The sequence below is a fragment of the Lonchura striata genome, chromosome 5 (assembly GCF_050655825.1).
Source record: "Lonchura striata isolate lonStrDom1 chromosome 5, ASM5065582v1, whole genome shotgun sequence".
In the NCBI taxonomy this organism is placed as follows: Eukaryota; Metazoa; Chordata; class Aves; order Passeriformes; family Estrildidae; genus Lonchura; species Lonchura striata.
Genome location: NC_140707.1, coordinates 26,308,011 through 26,327,002, shown reverse-complemented (window position 1 = coordinate 26,327,002; position 18,992 = coordinate 26,308,011). Strand labels below are relative to the sequence as shown.

Genomic DNA, 18,992 nt, shown 5'->3' with positions numbered 1-18,992 from the left:
TCAAAACACATGCTCCAAAACCAGGATAAGTGTGATGAGGAAGGCTGTGCTGACAGGCCAGAGATGTGCTGACTTGCTGAAGCATTCAAAGGAGATTAGTGGATGTGTTTGCACAGCTTTACATCCAAACACTTGGATACATCCGAACAGGAGCAGACACTTTGAAGCTGCACAAGGAAATTTGCATAGCCTCGAAAGCAGAGGCAGTGCCCTCTCACTGAGTTTTACATGAGGCACGCGTCAGACTTCCTCAGAAAGAGTGACTAGGATGGCATCCTTCAAAAAGGCACCCAGTCTGCATCACTATTGTTAATATTTTTCAAGGGTGTTTCCTCAAGGATGAAGAATGCTTTCGTTTTTTAGAGACTTCTGCTAATGACAAAGCCACTCTCCTTCTTTAGCATTTGTCATCAGCTTCCTGAACGTCAGTGTGAGGATGCTGGCTGCCCTGCCTGTTCATAGCAGAGAGCTGCAGTTCTCTCTGTGGAACTATCTATTCACTAGCCTCAACTCTGATATAAAGGTTTCCTCAGTCCAAGACAAGTTTGTACATTTGCATTACAAAAGTGAAAATCAAGGGAACCACCTTCTCTTTCTGGAAGTTGCTACAATAAGAAGACAATTTCAGACAATTTCAGCCAGAAATTTCAGATACTAATTTCAGGGTATCAAACTGCTATTGCTGTTCTAACTTATGGACCAGGTCTGACATTCTTGGAGACAATTTCCCATAGATTTTCCTCTAGAAAGTGATTTACTATCAAACAAAAAGTGAAATACTATCAAACACAATCCCAAAAATAATTTGTCAGATAGACTGCCACTGAAAGTTGTGTGTAGTTTTATTTCAACATATCAAGCACAAACAGGTTTCCCCTAACTGGGGAATATGATGAGGAATGTACTTAAAAATTTGGAAACATTTACATTGAAAGATAGCCCAGACTGGCACCACCACTAAGTATTTTAAGGCTGTATATATAGCAGTACTTACCACTTGGAACTACTTCAGGCCAGAAAAGAAAGGCTTAGTATTGTCTGCAATCTACAGAAAATATTGCAAATCTTTAAAAAATGGTGTAAAATAGGAAGACTATTAACAGGGTTGAACAATGCAGTGGCAAAACCCTCCCTCTTCCCTGACCTTTGACAATAAATGTGCCTAAGACCGAACACATGTACACCTACATCACTCCCATCCTTCTCACCTATGCTGGGGCAGTGGATTTCTCTCTACAATGCTAGTGTGTGATATTAAAAAACAGCCATATAGCAAATAATAACAATAATAGTTAGTGACCAGGTTTTACAAACAGGTGTGCGTGTCTGACATCACACTCAATAGGCCAGACCCAGAACACCAGTCAGCTCCGTAAACAGACAAGGAGCTTTCACTGAATACTTCCCATTTCCTAAAGAAGAATGGCTCTAGGAAATTGTGTATATTTACAGTTTCCATGGAATGGAGAATGAAACACTCTCGGAAGACCCATTCTGCATGGGCTGACTAAACAGATCATGACTTAATATCCTGGAGCTGGATTTTTTAGACCTAGTGTTCTCCCTCCTGTAATTAAAGGCAGCCGGACAGGCACCATGGACATCAGTTCTTTACAGCTCCCCAACTGCTCTTCCTCACTCCTGGAGCTATAACCCAGGCCACTGTGACTTTTCCAAAATGTTGAGGTGATTACCATTTTGCGGTTACCAATACTGCTGGGTAATTATTAATTGCATCAGAAAATGACAAAACATAGAAAACAAATTGCACAATTAAAGCTACATTTGGCTTCAGCATTAAGGCCCATACAGGTTAAGAGGTCCTTGAAGATGTACATGTAAAAGGCAAAAATGACATAATCTGCAGGAACAACGTTTTGCAGGTTCCTAGGTCCCTTTTTAACCTCGTTTTTCCACTTCCTTCCGCCTCTGCCATGTTGGTTCTAAAGTGCTTTGGTGCCTCGCTGGGCTCCTTGCGTGAGTGGCCCCCTCCTGCAGCCAGTGATCATTATTGCTGCCAAACGTAGTGATTTTATTTGAAGACATAATTAATGAAGAGTTGACACGTAAGAAAGATGCAGAGGAGAAACCAACAGCGAGAGTCCAGGAGGAAGCTTTCAGAAGAGGCCTTCCTGTGGAAGGACTTTTTGTTCAGAGCACTGAGGTTTCTGCAAAAGAAAGCAATATGATTATTTGTGTGCTGGAGAGATGTGTGCCTTCACACATGTGCATACCCAGAACTTCCACACCAGGAGGGAACCCTGTACTTTGGTGGCACCCTCAGGGGTAGAGCAGTGTGCCCCCCAAGACTTTGCCTCACTCTTTTTAACAAGAAGATTAGTCCTTCTGGCTGCAGCTGGTTGGCATGGGAAGGGCACCAACTCCAAGAAATCTCTTCATCCAGCACTCACTCATAGCCCTGTGAGTTTAACCTGTGCCCTAACCTGCCCTGGACACCCCCAGGAGCTGCAGTGAAGCTAAACCCATATCACCAATGACTCTGGCACCCAGAAAGGGTAGGCCCCATGTGTGATCCCACCTCACTGAGCCTTGGCAGGGCTGGATAATACTCCTGACACAGAGGGGAATCAGCAGGGCTCCCTGGAGCAAAGTAGCAGTTAATACCCCCCAACAGGAGTCTGCAGGGCAAAGCCCTCTGTCATCAGCAGATGTGTTTACTGCTTCCCTCAGATGGCAACCAGCAATTTGTACAAAAACTGGAGTTTAATGCTTTTCTCCATGGAGTCCAGTTCTTCAGACCACACCCTTGCATCTCTGTAACAAACTGAAGAAGTTCCTAACATGCTGGACTGGAAGGGAGACCTCACACTCTGAGGTTTATTTTTAGCTGGAGCCTGACCCAGTCCTTCTGGAGTTGAGTAACACTCTGAGATGATGCTTTTTGCCCAGAAAGAGAATGTTAAGAGGAAGAAATTTCCTCCTCGCTGTTTCAAGCAGAGCATGGGTTGGTCTTTCTGGTGTGTTAACTGGTTGCTTTACCTGTAACAACTTAAACTGCACTCCTGCAGCTCACAGAGACACTCTAAAGACCACAGTAAAGAGTTAAATGCCACATGTTATCTTCTAGCCCATTAAAATAATTGATTCATGACAAAAAATGGTTACCTGTGTATGTCCTGTTGGGCTTTCTGTAGGGATAAGACAGCTGAGTGAATTTCCTTCAGGTGATTCATTTCTTTGCCACACTGAGCACACAGGCTTTCAAACCCTGTGGCAAAGTAGAAGGACAATTATGTTTTGCATCACCATTCTGGTAGTAGTGAAACACAACACAGCAAGTGGGTGGCTGTGATCTAATTGTCACTGCTAGGGGGGACACTTTCAGGAGGAAACATGGGGAGAAGGAGACAGGGAACAGAATCTTCCACCCAGAAGATCCAGGTCACTGTAACAGGTTTTGTGACTCTGGCTCAAGGTGCTTCTCAGTCAGCTCTAAGGAAAGAATGCTCCTCAGCTGAGGGGAGGAGAAAGGAGTGCTCACATCTTTCTACTCTCTCAAACATTCAAGGTCACCTCTAACAAAGGCGGAGAAGAGAGAGAGAAACACAGCCCCTGTTCCCTATGTGTTGATTGGAATGTCACTGTATTTTTATAATTTTGCCAGGAATTGGGAAGTCCTCCTTGTAAGGCAGAAAGAGAAACAGCACATACAGAGAACAGAAAAGCAAAACATTCTCTGTGCTGCCTGTGGCCTGTCGGCCCATGGTATCAACCGGGCTGGGAAATGTCCCAGGGCTAGCTCATGAATTAAAGTACCAAGGCAAGAACATTAAAGCCTATAAACCCAGTGACACCCAAATACTTGCCATCATCATCTGAGAGCTCCTGCACTGACTCTGGAGTTGAACAGCTGCTCTCTGTGTTCTGGCTGTGGTTGGATGGCTGATCACTGGTTTTGCGGCGCCTGCAGTCTTTGGCAGACCTCTGGATAAAACAAGCATTAGAAGTGACTCAGTCCCTATGACACTGAAGATGTGTGTAATTGCTTTAAACAAAACAATTTGGGGTGCTGGCAAATATGTGTGAGATTGTGAAGTTTGATTGCTTTCTCAGCAACTCCTGGTAATGGACTCTGGCAGCTACTTAAGGATATTACATGCTTCATACAGAAGCATTTCCCCAAATGACAACATTCTTAAGACACCTATCCAAATTATTTTTCTTGTAGCTTTAACTGACACATACTATGGATGAACCTTGTAATTCCTTTGGTGAGTTGTGTACCTAGCTCAGCCAGCTACATAAGAGAAAGCTGGAAAAGAAGAAAAAATTAGAATCAAATTCCCCACCAAAGATTTTTCAGAAGGTGCACAAAGGATCTAAACATCCCAGAATTTTTATGCCTAGTTTCTTGATGCACTTTGGAAGCTTTCTCCCTCTCTCTCAGATAAGTAAACCAAACACATTGATTCAAACTTCTCACTACAGGGTCTGAAAAGCAGTTATGAACCTCAACTTCCCCACCGAATCAGAGACATTTAGATGCGGGGTATTAGAAAAGAAAAGTCTATGTACATAACAAGATACAAGTTTTTCATTGTAATATGGGTTATACTTAGCTAGTTTAGCAGCTTGACATTTGTAAAGTGTGTTATGCATGACATGTATTGCTACAAAGATGGAAGCACTGAAATAGGGGAGTATTAACTCTGTTTAAGGGAAAGGATGGAAAGACGTTTCTTGTCTTGTGTGAGAGAGAGTGAATGATAAAGGCTCATGGCAAAGACTGAAACTGAAGTCATGGGGTCACAGTTGTGTACTCCAAAACTTACAGGAAGTTTTCTGCTTTGGAAACACTAACAGTAAAGTTCAGCTCAGCTGTGTGCAAAATTCAGTGTAAGAGTCACTGTCACTAGCACTGGGTGGAAGTAAAATGCCAAAATTGATAGAATGAATCAATCAGTAATTACAATTCTTCAGAGCTACTGATGGTATAATACTGCATGTCTATAGTCACAAGCTCTATTTACCCAAAACAAAACTTTCAGCTTATGCTGTGCTTACTTGAAAATGCTATAGAAAAAGGGCTATGTATCTAAACAATCATGAAGAATATTATAATCTCCAAAACAGGCCTTTTACCTTGTGCCGTGTAATTTGATTGTTTATGCATGTTGCTTTGTGGTTTGACATCCTTGTGGATAAGTGTCTTTCCATTGTCTGAAGTATTCCATCCTTCTCAAATTGGGCAATGTCGTTCAAAGGATCCCAAGGCCTTAGACTTTTGAGACCAAATGAAAAAAATTCATCAGAAAAGCAAGAATCCCACATTAGCCCAATACATTAATTCCACATGCATCAGAGCAGGCAATCATGCCTGACAGTAGCCAGATTTTCCAGATGCAGTAACAGGACTAACAGAAAGTTCCCTGCACATTTGCAGCTCTTTGCAATAAGTGAGGGGGTTCAGTCTCCAGAGGCTTTGCCCCTCTTGCCCAGGGGAGGAGAACACATTTGTTAACTCTGCTCTGAACAGTGCAGAAAAGCTCTGCTAAATGACTCTGCACTTGATTGCAGGTATAGGAGTTTGCATCAATGACACAGTTGATTTTCCATTACCACACCCTAATTTCCAGCTATTCCCAATTAGTAGCATGAATATGTATTCTAGTGATGATGTGGTGTGCAGAAAGGGCACGCTCTGGACATAGTTTTGTGGAATGGCTGGGCTCCAATGACAGGTCTGTAGCCCTGCTTGCACCCCTGGGAACTCAGGCAGCAAGATGTGTTGGGAACCCAAGCCCAGCACTCACTCCTCATATTTATAGTGCCACTCATTGGTCCCAACATCGTGCCGGAACAGCAGCGGTTTCCATTCCGTGCCGCTTTCCTTCCGCTCCCGGGCGGAGTTCCTCTGCTCCTCTTCCAGCATAAACTTTTCCTGCGTCGCCTTGTGCTGATCACCTTTGTTTATTGCACTGGTAACATGCTGCCAAAGCCTAGCAATAATCAGAGAAGGAAGTTAAACCACCTTAGAACCAGCAATGTATTTTGCCAGCTGGAACTTTAGAGCAGAAACTTGTCAGGCCTATTGATACACCAGCAGAACTGTACCAGGATTGCTCAGCCTCTGTTTTAACTTGCACATTAAAGAAACTGAGAAAGGAAACATTGAATGCTACATGAATGATCTGTGGAAGTAACTTTCTCTTAGATAACATCACCTACAACAATTATTGAATTCTTCAGTGCTGTGTATGAGTCATAAGGAAATTGCATTTAATTCACTGGGATCCCTGGCCTCTTTAGAAGTGTTCTGTTCCTTATCCTTTCAGGCATTTATATTTAGAAGCCTTTGTGTCAATGTTTATTCCCAAAATAAGTCTTTATATTTAAAGTTTAGAAGCACTAGAAAATGAATTTATTTGCACATCTTGTAGCTGCACATGCATCTTCTGTACAAGATTTACAACCAGATCTGTAGGAAGCTTATTCAATCCACAAGCAGTAAGGGTGTCCTTGTGCTCACAAGCTGCAAGCATGAACACAGGTTTTCACTCACACTTGTTTGCAGCTGCCAAAGGATAAGTGATCTGTCACATGAGCTGTTCTCATTGAGCATCTACCCTGGGGAAAGGACCTGCCTTCTACCAGAGAAAAATCAATACCTTTTATTTTACTATAGTCAAGCTGTGATCAGCCTCTCCACAGTTCCTCTAATCAGAACACTTTAATCTCCATTTCAGATTGGAAATACTTCTGAGACTAGCAGCTAGCGCTCCCAAAATATTACTGTATGCTTTAGTGTTTAGAATGTGCACATGAGATCCAAGCTGTTCCATTATTTCCAGCTTCACAAAACACCTGCCTGCCATTTAGAAGATGAATTCATTACTGCATTTAATTTGGAGCTTGCTGTGAAGCTCTTAATTTAAAAGTGATCCTGAAGCTTTCATCATATTTCCATCACTCTACATTAACACAGCACTTCCAAAAATGCAGTCTCTTAGATAAGTAATTGGATGCAGAGCAATGCCTTCCTTTCATTTTTTAACAAGTCACTCCCCTATTTCTGTGTATGAATAATTTCTCCCAGAAACAAAGGAGGGAAACTCAGTGATGGGGATGGGGCAGGGAAGAGTGAAATAACAGCCTGAGAATATACGGTGGTGGTGTAAAGCCTGTCCTAAGGAATGCAGTGGTGTAAAGAGTGAGTCCCCTAATTCTATGAACCTTAGAGGGAGAGCACAAAATTGTTTGACAATTACTCCATCGAGAGCTGCATGTGTCAGACATTGAGATGCTCCACGGTGAGCTACATGACAATATGAACTTCAGAGATTCTCCAACAATTGTGAAAATAAGTGATTTTCAGCACTGCAGGGAAGACTAAGCAATTTAGGCAAAATATAACCTGGATTAGATGGCAATTTATTCATGCAACTGTCAGCATAATGAGTTTGGTGGAATGTCTGTTAGGGATCTCTGTAACTTTTCCTTTTTCCTCCTTCCCTTGGATGCATGTAACATTATTAATCTCTCATGTAGTAAAGGGAGCCAGCTCTGGCCATAAACTCTGGTAAACAGAGAACTGGAGATTCTTTGCCCACAAGACCAAGATTCTTCTTTAAAAGAATCTTCTTCTGAAGATTAAGAGAAAAATGTGCTGTGGACCGCCCTGCTCTGCAGAGTTAACAAATCTGCTCTGTAAGTTACAAATACAGACTTTATTGCTCATAATGCCCACTGCTGTCCAAACTTCTTCAAACATCTTAATGTGTTTTTTATTTTCATGCAATTCCTTTCTTTACTTATAAAAAGGGGAATCTCTTTAGGGTGATGTGATGCAACACCAAAGTCAGATGTCCACAGAGAAGTGGACAATGTAATGTAAGCCAGGAAGCAACTGCATGTGCTGGCTTGGGGTTTTGGCTGGTGCTGGCTGACTGTAGTGGAGAGGAAGCACAACCAATTTGTTTGAAGCCAGCCAGCTCCACTGGATGGCTTTACTCAACTCTTGCTCAACAACTGTACAGTGTGCATTATTCACTTCTTCCATTTCCTAAGTGTATTGAGTTTGCATGGCCTGGTTTTTGGCAACAGGGCTGCTACGCTGGTGTCTTCTGTGAAAAGCTCCAGAAGCTTCTTCAACATCTGGCAGAGTCCTGATGGCTCCAAATATGGACATGCTGCTGTTCAATGCTGCAATGGTGGAAATGCCTCTGTGATGACATACTGAGGAAGAAATCAAAAGGAAGGTTGTGGCACAGTTTTAATTGTGACTAGAGAAGAGTGGGGTGAGACCATGTGAGAGGAACAGCCCTGAAGACACCAAGGTCAGTGCAGAAGGAGGGGGAGGAGGTGCTCCTGGTGCCAGAGCCCAGATTCCTCTGCAGCCTGTGGAGAAGCCTGTCCATGAAGGACCCTGCGGAAGAGTGACCCACTCTGCAGCAGTCTGGGCAGGACTGTTGTCCATGGGATAGACTCATACTGCAGCAGTTTGCAGCGAGCTGCTGCTCCTGCAATGGAGCCATGTTGAAGAAGTTAATGGAGAACTGTATCCTGTGGGAGGGACTCCACAGTGCAGCAGTGAAGGACTCCTCCCTGAGCAGCAGGAGAAGCAATGGGTGATGAACTGTCTGAAACCCCCATGCTCCTCTCTTCTTGTGACAGTGGGGGAGGAGGCAGAGCTATGAAAGAGGGAGGCGTGGGGGGAAGGTGGTTTTAGGGGCTTATTTTACTTCTCATCATCCTGGTCTGATTCTTTTAGCAATAAATTTATTTTATTGTTGAGTCTGTTTTGCCCTCAATGGTAACTGACATGTATTTTCTCACAGTCCTTAACTCATGAACCCTTCATTAAATTTTCTCTCCTCTGTCCAGCTGCAGAGATGAGTGAATGAGTGAGTGACTTTCATAAGCACCTGGCATCCAGAGCCAGGGTCAAACTTGAGTTATGTGTCAGAACTACATTTTTAGGTAACCTAGATCACCCTTACAAAGTCTGGTGCAGACTGCATTGGAGATCTCAGCTGAGATTAGGAGGCAGGGTTAAACATCCGTTTAATTACATTAATTCATAAAATCCTGTTACGTGGTTCAAAGTACTGCTCTGTGGATGCCAGGACTTCCCTCAATTCCTACATCTACTTTAAGAGCTTGTGGTTGAAATAACCCTTCTTAACAAGGTATCCAACCTCAGGATGACATCCTGCCCTTTTATAAAATGCTCCAGCAGTTAAGAGATCTCTGGAGTCCAGGCAGAATTGTTATTTTAAGCAGATAAAATGTAGCCTCCACTATTTCTCAGCCCAGGTCGATTTCAGAGCTGTACTTCATGGAAACACTCCAGAGTTAATAGTCTGGAAAGAAACAGGTAAATGGCTGGGTAATACGTGCTGACAAAGCAGGTCACTGCCTTTCCAGGGCTGTGCTGAGGAATTGGAGGAGCCCTGCTGATCAGAAGCCTGCTCCCAGGAGAGAACAGCAGTGAGATGTTTCCCGAGCTCCCTACCTCTCTGACTCAAAGTCCGTCTGCTCCTCAAACAGCACAATGTGGCGCTTCAGCCTCTGCCTTCGCACTTCGCTGGTCGGGTTCCAGAACATTTCTGTGTTCCCATTTTTCAGCTCATTTATATGCACTTCTCCATCCTGAGAAGGAAAATGAAATGAATTCATGACAATCTGAAAACCGAGGCAGAAATTAATCCTGATAAATTAAAGCTGCTCCTGGATGATGATAAGGGATACCTGTTAGTTAGGAGGCTTCTTTCCCCCCCTATCCCATAAAATCTCACGGAACATTTCCTGAAAGTTTCTGAAGTGAATGAGGCATGGCATTGCCAGAAACAGTGGCTGCATTTATCATTAATCAGAGTAGAAAGGGACCTGGTTCCTGCTCTTAGGTCTTGTCCCTAGACCTGAGTGCCCACAGAAACCCTAAGATATTATTCTTTCACCACTGTTCTTCCCACCTCCCACCCAGCACATATAAAAAGATCCCTAGCTCCTTTTTACAGTCTCCCTCAGGACTTCCTCTCCCATGTTCCAATATGCTAGTTCCAGGACTGATCCCAGGTCTCCAAGAGACCCACAGTGAGGAAAGGATGAGGTAGGCAGGCATTATCAAACACCAATATATGCATTTCTAATAAGCATATATACAAGCATTCAGCTGCTGCTGTGAGCTTAGGACTGAGAAGCAGTCTCTTCCCTTCTTTATTCAGGTGGGTTTTCAGGTCCTGAGGCACAGAATGTACCATTCAGATGCAAGGATTTCCATCAGGAAACTGGGTGGTGTCAGAGAAAAGCCAGGAGAGGAGGCCAGTACTCCCAGTGGGGAGGGAGGAGAACCAACACAATCCCTACCCCACTGCACACAGCTCCTCTGTGTGGGAGTCCAGGGCAGCCAGAGGGATGCCCTGGAAGGTCTGGGATCCTGGCAGGGGGTCAGGAACCCCCCTGTACAGAGCCCCCAGAGACACTGTCTCTGATCTCTGCCCATGGAAAAGAGTTTTCAATCTTACAGGATGAATTACAAGCTCTGAGTGTTTGATAGAAGTAATAATTAAGTGTGGCACAGGTGCAAAAGTAAAATTTTAGGATTCTAGATAAGGGGTACAAAGGGGACAAGATGGAAGAAATTGGGTGTGTCTTGTCCTTTTTCTTCTTCTTCATGCCTTCCATGTTTCACTGTAGTGTTGGCATTTTTATATTGGTTTAGGCTGGGGACACACTGTTCAATGCAGATGATAGATATTGGCACATTATTGTAAATCCAGCCCAGGGAGTTTCTGGTATTTAATGTTTGTAACATCCCACTGAGGGCAGAGCCCCACACGCTGCCCTGCAGGACAGAGCTGCGGCAGGGCAGCAGAACATGTTAGAGATAAACAGAATAAACAACCTTGAAACCAGCACAGACAAATTATGGCTTCTGCTTTGGCAATGGGGCTGAAAGACAGAGGCTTTCTACAATCTCAGAATCATCAATACCACAGATTCCAACACTGTTCACAGCACACAGCTGCAAGCAGCAACTTACAGAGCCACCATTCCAAAGCCATTTAACTTCTTTTATACACCACTGTAGTTTGTGCACCACAAACAACCAGGACAAAGATCAAGGAAGGAAGGTGTAAGCAGAAGGCTGAGAGCTGAGCAGCACTCAGCCTTGTGGCTCAGGAGAGCCCCTGGATGATGGGCTCTCACAGGGGGTGTTGGAAGGACCCACCACAGACAAGGTACCCCACAGCCCAGCACAAGTCATCAATGACAGGGCTCATCCTGCACGACAGGGAGCTCAGAATAGAGCAAATCCCTTGAACATGCTTAGAAAGGGAAAAGCTCCCAATTGCAAAATGGTAATTAGCTTTTTATGTAAAAAGACAGAATGTCTAACAGGACAAGTCCAGTACCAAAAGCTACGCTATGGTTAGGACCTCAATGTAGTAAGGGCTTTATCCAGGCACATTTCACCTGGCGTACTTTAAGCATCTCCTTCGGATGAGACAAATCTCAATGGCAATTTCTGTAGACTGGCAAAGGAGCACGGACAAACTGTAATGATCATGTAGATGCCCAAATGTTGCTCAAAGAAATACCCAGATGTTCAGCCCAAAGCCAAGGGTCACTGCTTTTGTTTCACGTACCAAGAGTTCCAATCAAAATTGGACAACATCTTTCACCATGCAACTTTATTGTTGTTGGATTCTGGACTGAGGCTGCCTCTGAGTGAATCACTTGTGTATACTGGGTGCACAAAGGTGCCAGGTGCTCTGCTGACTGTTCTGAGCTGGCAATAGAGATAACACCCTTGCTGAATTGATGTTTCTGTCCCTCAGCTGGTGAACAGGCTAGTAGTAACTGTCTTCTAAAGGTTTGTTGTGAAAATAATGAATTCAAAACCCTCTAAGTTCTTCCCTGATGCCAGTCTAACTGGGGAAGTACACACCAGACAAAAGACAGCCTCAAGATCTTCGAAATCACACCTAATACACACTATCTCCTGCCATCAGCGCTTGCCCTAAGCCTCAGACCCTAAATACAGACCCACTGCCTTTGATGGAGACCCCTCCTACTGTTCCCAGTTTCCTGAGGCTCTGGGAGGGCAGCGTTCCTCACACTGCAGATGGATGGGACTACTGAAGAGTAAATGACCTCCAGAGGCACCTTGAGAGGTGTGGCCCAGGCTGTGATGGCTGCATGCCCTGGGGCTGGTGGGAAGAGGCAGGACAGGACAGTGCCCTCTCCAGTGCAGGGAGCCTGCCAAGGGCTGCCAGCCCTCCCTCGAACCCTGCAGCCACGGGCTCATAACCTGGCAGCAACTTCGATTATCAAATGTTACCCAGTGTCCAGTGAGAGTCGCCAGCACTTCTTCTCCACATTTAATCTTCCCCGAGATTTGATTAATGCTCGTGCTGCCACCGAAGAACGGCTGTCAGGGGAGAAGAGAAACAGCAAACGTGGTCAGTCTAGTGAGGACTGGAAGGGAGCCAAACACAGACATGCAACAGGAGGGAAGGAAAGTGCAACGGCCTGACTTCCAGTATTTCTGGGGAAAGGCAGAATGAATAATAATGTAGATTCTGACTGTCTCACATTGTGCTCCCTTCCTTTTGTTTGTAATACCACAAACACTGTAGCTGCAGGTAGGGAGATAAGCTTTAAGCTGCATTAACACTCAACGTGTGCACCGTCTCATCTTTATTGGAAATACACTTATTTATTGTCAGCCAGACATCAGATCAGGATAAGTGTATGTGGACAACTCCTTCCCACTGTCCAGAATCACAGCCTTTGCACCCTTGCCCAAAGAAAAGGAGCAGCACTCTTCCTGTTTATGAGAAAGCGACAGTGTGGCACTGCTGATGACATCATGTGTGTCAAGTCTCCAGTGTGAAGCAGCTCTGGTCAGTAGCAAAAAAAAAAAAACCCACAAACCATAGAAAAAGGGTATTTCCACAGTCAAGGAAAAAAAAAAAAAATCTCAGAACAATGGAAATTTCCGCCCATCTCCTGGCTGCCAAATACAAGAAATGACAGTGAGAGTGTGTGCAGCTATTCTATTCACAGAACACACACATTCAGACATTTTTGCAGGCACTTTCTGAAAACATTTGTTCAGACATACTTTTATGTATGTATATGTCTGTTAAATAACAATATAAACCCTAATTTCACACAACAGCCATGGATAAAATAATCACATGTATCTTAAACATCAGTTCCTGCAATCCAGCAGAGAACTGGTACATATCCAAATTAAAAATCAAGTTAAGGGGTTTGCCTGCAACTTCACACAGCTCTACTAAAATAGACAGCTAAGAACTGGTCAAAGCAGAGCATGTAATTACATCACGGTGACTTTCTGAAACATGTTTGGATGACTCATACTGTCTTAAAGCCAGAAAGGAAGCACTTCAGGCTCCAAAGTGTTTTGAAGCTTGAGATGACACCCAAGTCACAGAAATATCCCACTGGCCTCAACACAGTACACCAGGTCTACAGGAAAAATAGGCTTTAAAGACAAGTATGTGTAAATGTCAGGGAAGTACAGGAGGCAAGAGTTCCCGTGTAGGGGAAATAAAGACAGAAAAGTATTATTGCCCTCAAGCAACTCACAGTTAACAAAAGATTCCCCTAACTGCAGTGATCTCTCACATTTATATTGGCTAAGGCTGCAACTCTGAAGTCCTGCAGTCTCTCAGTTCTCCTTTCATTTTATGCACAGGCAAGAAATTGTTTGTTGGAGCAGAAAAGAAAGGGATGCTCCTTAAAAATCAAGTTAACTGCCCAAAGAAAGTTACAGTTATCACTTTCCCTCCTAAATTTTAACCCATGTAGTAACAGGAATGCTCAAAGATGTCTCCATTTTGTCTGCATACCATGAATTTGCATCACCAGCCTTTCCAGGGGAGCGACTAGCTACATAAAAAAGTCAGTGCAGGACTTGTCAGTGTGCCAGCCACTCAGAATTACCTGCCTGACAACGGGCTCTCACCTTGCCAACAGGGCAAAGTAGCCCTGTAGCCCTGAGAAACACAAGGTGCAGCTTACCACAACACCTGCAAGGTACAAGTATAGATGTGATGGCTGCTGGAGAGCTACCCCAAAGATCCACATCCTAATTTGCCTCCGAGTTCTTTGTACACTCACTATGTTTTGCAAGCAAAACTAATTATCCCTGCTTAAACAGAAGCCACACTGTCATTGCCAAACTTTCAGAACAAAATTCGGCCAGTAGCCAGCTGCAGTGAAAAAGTCATGTAAAACTAAGGCTTCCTGGGGTCAGTTTGAATTGCATGAGGCAAAACTGATGGCAGGGTGACACCTTCTCTCCAGATAGGCCCCACTCTGGTGCTCACATATATTTCTGGTACAGAAATGATTAAACCCTGCCTGGGGCACAGGGGCAAGCCTAAAACATGCTCAAAATGGGGCCACAGTGTATCGTACCTTTAGCTTGAATTCCAGTTCTGCCCTGTGGTTAGTTTTCTCACAGTCAATGGTAACTTTCCCTCCAAGCTCCATTGTCATGGTACCATATAAAAGTCCTGAAAGGAAAAAACCAGAGGCTTAAGAGAGGCTCCAGGGGAAGCAACCTGCTTTCTCAAGTCAACCTGTCTCTTGCTGACACACTGTGAAATTCATCACTTGGCTTAAAGTTTTGAAAAGACAGAATTAGAGTTTCTACAAAATGGCTGTTTACTATAAGCATGAAGAATCTCCCCCTGAACCTGTATTCCCCATTTCTAACACCAGCCAGGAAACAGCTTGACTCACAGGTGCACCTGTGGCAAGCTGAAAGTGGCACAGGAAAAATAAAGAAAGTTATGCCAGCAACCTCACTCATACTTGTGCTTAAACAGAAACAGTCAGTTCTCTTAGGTGATTGAAGAAGAGAGAAGCTGTAATGGGATTCACCAGAATCTGGGAGACTAGAGGTCATGTAGGGATTTTTTTACACATGTTTACCATTTGGAGGTCTTTTGCAGAAAAATTGGTAAGAAGAAGATTTATGCACATGAATACTTCACAGAGAGCATGATATTATGAGGTTACTGTTTTCAGGTACCGAGGCCCTTCTAAATATAAACTTGGAAGTCAGTGTGACAAATTAAAAAATACTCAACTCCCAAAATTGGATTTGACTGCTGATTTTAACTCTGCAGTGAAAATGATGCAGACAGAGCTTCCTGAGGAGCAGTGAATCAGCAGCCACACCCCAGCCTCAGCACACACTGGCTCCACAGAGCAGAGCCTCACCAGCAGCAGATACCAGCCTCACTGAGGCAGCTCATCCTCTGAGAAGTACAATGATTAGAATAACAAAGAAATAGCAAGAGAAGGCAGGAAGTTCCTTTATCCTCAAAAAGACAGAAAATATATCAAGCAATTTCAGTGTTAACATAATAAAAACTTTTTATCCTAAGGAGCTCAGAAATGTAGTCTTGCTCTTTTCATCTTATCTGCAGTATATATATGCAGTATTTTTCTGTTTCTGCATAGTATGAAAACTAACACTGATGGGCCTAATTCTCTCCTGGGCTGCACAGGTAAATCAGAAAGACTTCAGTGAGGATTAGTGAAGGTCTTCTGCTGAGTGCTTTGACTCTGGAGTTACCAGGCCCTGTGGTGTCCACTACTTGAGAGGGGAGAGCCAATGCAAAGTTAGTCAGTGAGACAGCATTTTGTTACTGTTTGCTTCATATTTGAAGGGTCATACCTTACCTTTACAGTGGGCATATGGCATAGTGATTATATAGTCTTCCCCTCTGCTTAGAAACATAAGCTTTGCTTTCCCATCCAACAATGCAGAAAGTGAGTTGCCTAGAATTAAAAAAAACATACACATTAAAAAATTCATGTTATACTTTGCCCTTCCTCCTACTTTAGAAAAAGCATTTCCATTTAAATATAGGTCACTAATGAAAGAAGAGATGAAATTCTCAAAATTTAGGACCCTGCAAATCATGCACAGCTGGAGGCAGGCAGCTCTAACAAACTCAGCTGCTCTAATCTGTTCTGGCATTTAGCCCCTCTTGCAGAAAGAGTAGTAGATTTAACAGGTCATTTCTCAGGTCCTCCAGTTCTTACAAGTCGCTGATTGTGGATTGTAGACGCAGAAGAAGGGATTACAAGTAACCTTGCCCCTGATAAATTGTACTAATGTTGTACAAATTACCAAAGAAGAGCAAATGCTGTACTAATTACCAAAGAAGAGCAGCCTTGCCCTCAATGGGTCACAGCTGTGACTAATAAAGGTAAGGGTGATAAAAGGGTTGAGTTGGGCTGTCAGCGGGATCCTTGAGGAAAAAGGCCTAGAGGAAGAAGACCTTGAAGAGATAAGAGGAGCCCTGAGGAAGAAGACCAAAACAAAGAAAAGAGTTGCTGCTGCAAGGTCGGTCTGGGTCTGATAGAGTTGGAGCCTGCAGTCAGAGGCAGGAAGGAAATACTTGCAGTCATGTTCCAGCAGGAATAGCCACCAGTCAGTCAGTCAGAGAAGCCAACAGTAGGAACTTGCTGTAGTCAGAGTCAGGATGGCTAAGTTATAAAGAAGAATAAACCAGGACCCTTTTTACTTTGTTAAATAAGAGTCTGTGTCTTGGCTCATTTCTAACCCTAACGGGAGGTCTGCTACAACAGGGGATGATCCCAAGTAAAAAATGAAATTGCCCGAAGGACAGCAAAGACTATCTTAAAGTGTTTTAGCAAACACGCTCAGCAGAGGACAGTAATTAAGAAATGTTTATCTAAACAAAAAACATCTCAAAGAGCAACAGTGTTTTGGAGCCTGGAGTTGTGCTGTTTCCATTGATATTAAATGACTGGAGGACATTTTGAAGGTCTGGGGTTCAACCCCACAGGAGTCTGGGAACCAGATAAAGGTTCAGATCTATTCAGAGACTTTTGTCTTTGTTGGCTGAGTGCCAGAGAGCCAAAATGTAACTCATCCATGAGCACATACCAAGTGCATACAAGCAATCCTATATGTTATTGTGAGCCTTTGCCTTCTGAAAAACAGATTTTTAAAACTCAGTCTTTCTCTCTGATTTTTTTATTTAACATCAGAGTGATGTCACACTGAAATGGTGGAAATGGGGAAGAGCCAAGACAAGAACTTAGGCTATCCTGGCGATAGAATTGTCAACCATTTCTTTGTTCTTAACTCTCAACACGCTCAGGGACGATTGAAAAACAAGCCAAAACTCATGCCACAACATTACCTGGGAGAGGCCTAGACTTAATGCCTTACCATAAAACTTGGACCTAGCTAGAATGCTGCCAGAAATGCAGAATCCATCCTTCCTATTGCTGACGTGAAAAGCTGACACTGGTGGATGATGGGACACCTAGGATAAAAACAGGCAGGGGTCATTTAGAGCTGCTTGCACAGGCCAAGCACAGTGGGGGTGCAGAATAAAGGGGGAACACAATGCATGACACCATTATTTATGAGAGCATTGTATATCTAATCTTTCCCCCCACCCTGTATTTTCTTGAGCTTGTGCACATGAGATCAGTTTCAGGCCAACAGGTAGAGTGTAAGGTTTTCGAGACATTAAATTAAAAGTACCGAACTTTAGTGCAACATTTGAATAACTTCCATGAAATGCATGCAGTGGTTGAAATATAAGTTTTAACAAAGCTAAAATTATCTAATCAAATAGGGGGAAAAACGTATGTGAAACTGGGAGTCCCTTTACCAAAGACTATACTGTTCTCAGATCCCTTATTAACACTATAAATTCCCAAATCCACTTTGTCAGGCCAGTTAACTTATGAACTGTGTCCTTCATTTAATCACAAAGACAGAGATAAACCCTCATTAAACTCCTATTAAAATCATCATAGAAAATTCAGAAATAAAAAGATAGAAGGATTTGTTTGTGTGTTTTATGATTCTTTTAACAGAGGCAACACAACTCTCATTTTATTAACAATAGGAAAACAGAATGGCAGAATCCCATGTGAAAGGTCTTTATAGAAGAAACTGATGTCATATATGGGAGGTCTGCTGTTATAGTCTTGAGTACCCACCAAGCCTCACATAATTTCTGTAAATCTGCAAAGAAAAAAGATCAGCAGCCAGTTTACCCCAGATTCTGCTCTGCCTGTTTACACAGAGCTCCAGGTTCCTTTCCTGGGGTGAGATGAGTGATGTGTTTCTGTGCATGGAGGTGCAAGCAGGCTGGTGTTTGCAACAGCTGAGCATCCAAACAGCAACTCACCTGTTCTGCTATGTAAAATGTGTGACTGTTCGTCTGGGGGTGAAACCAACAGCAGCGAAATGTCTCTCCCAGAATAGGGTTGTATGGCTTTTTTATTCCCTGAAAAACCAAGTAATCAAAACCTGCTACAAATGAAGATTTGCAATCCAATGCTATAGCTGGCCACAAAACAATACAGTAATTTTTTTTCTTGGATGTTTTAGACAAAGTCAATCATAAGAATAAAAACTGAAGAACTAGTTACATATCCATCTAATCTAATATTTTCATCTGAGCCATGGATTAATCTGCTATTCTCACCATTTTAATATTTAATACTGCCCAATCAAAACCTTACAAGACAATCAAACTTTCTTATTGCTGCTAATATACACAGCAAGTGCAGGCACACTGATGTGGGGACATGGTACAGTGGTACTAATTGGCCTGAAAAGAGAAAGGAGTCCTGGCTTTCAGCAAAGGGAAAAACCTTGCATCCCAGGGCATGTTTTACTTGCTAATTGTCCAGTGCAAAGGTTCTGAGGTTGATTGTCACTACTTTGCATTCACTGTCTACTCTGAAACCAAATGCAACCCCAGTTTTAAAAGTAATGGTCAAAGTCTTCTGAGCAATAGAAGAGGTAAAGTCTCAAAGGAGAGGCAACAGAGAAATTAAACAAAACGACAGCAGAAGATTTCAGTGCCCATTACAACCCCAATTTCATGCCTCATTTTACCTTTGGCTTCTTATAGAAGCCGGACAGATACCACCTCAACACTTGCTTCATTCGGGTGTACGGATCATCTTCAAGAACAGCC

General features: G+C 43.2%; 1 protein-coding gene across 10 annotated transcripts in view; it reads right to left on the bottom strand.

Annotated features, from left to right (window-relative positions):
* Positions 1–824: 824 nt before the first annotated feature.
* Positions 825–18,992, bottom strand: part of OSBPL5 (oxysterol binding protein like 5) — a 174,130-nt gene continuing 155,962 nt past the window's right edge. For all 10 annotated transcript variants that reach the window (XM_021526752.4, XM_021526753.4, XM_085581491.1 and 7 more), the window contains 12 exons: positions 18,911–18,992; positions 18,195–18,293; positions 17,219–17,315; positions 15,694–15,792; positions 14,419–14,516; positions 12,308–12,397; positions 9,476–9,612; positions 5,775–5,960; positions 5,104–5,242; positions 3,828–3,945; positions 3,127–3,229; positions 825–2,168 (listed from right to left, as the gene is read on the bottom strand). In XM_021526752.4, the coding sequence (XP_021382427.3) occupies positions 2,033–2,168; positions 3,127–3,229; positions 3,828–3,945; positions 5,104–5,242; positions 5,775–5,960; positions 9,476–9,612; positions 12,308–12,397; positions 14,419–14,516; positions 15,694–15,792; positions 17,219–17,315; positions 18,195–18,293; positions 18,911–18,992 (1,384 nt within the window). In that variant the 3' untranslated portion in view covers positions 825–2,032. The remainder of the gene's footprint in view (positions 2,169–3,126; positions 3,230–3,827; positions 3,946–5,103; positions 5,243–5,774; positions 5,961–9,475; positions 9,613–12,307; positions 12,398–14,418; positions 14,517–15,693; positions 15,793–17,218; positions 17,316–18,194; positions 18,294–18,910) is intronic.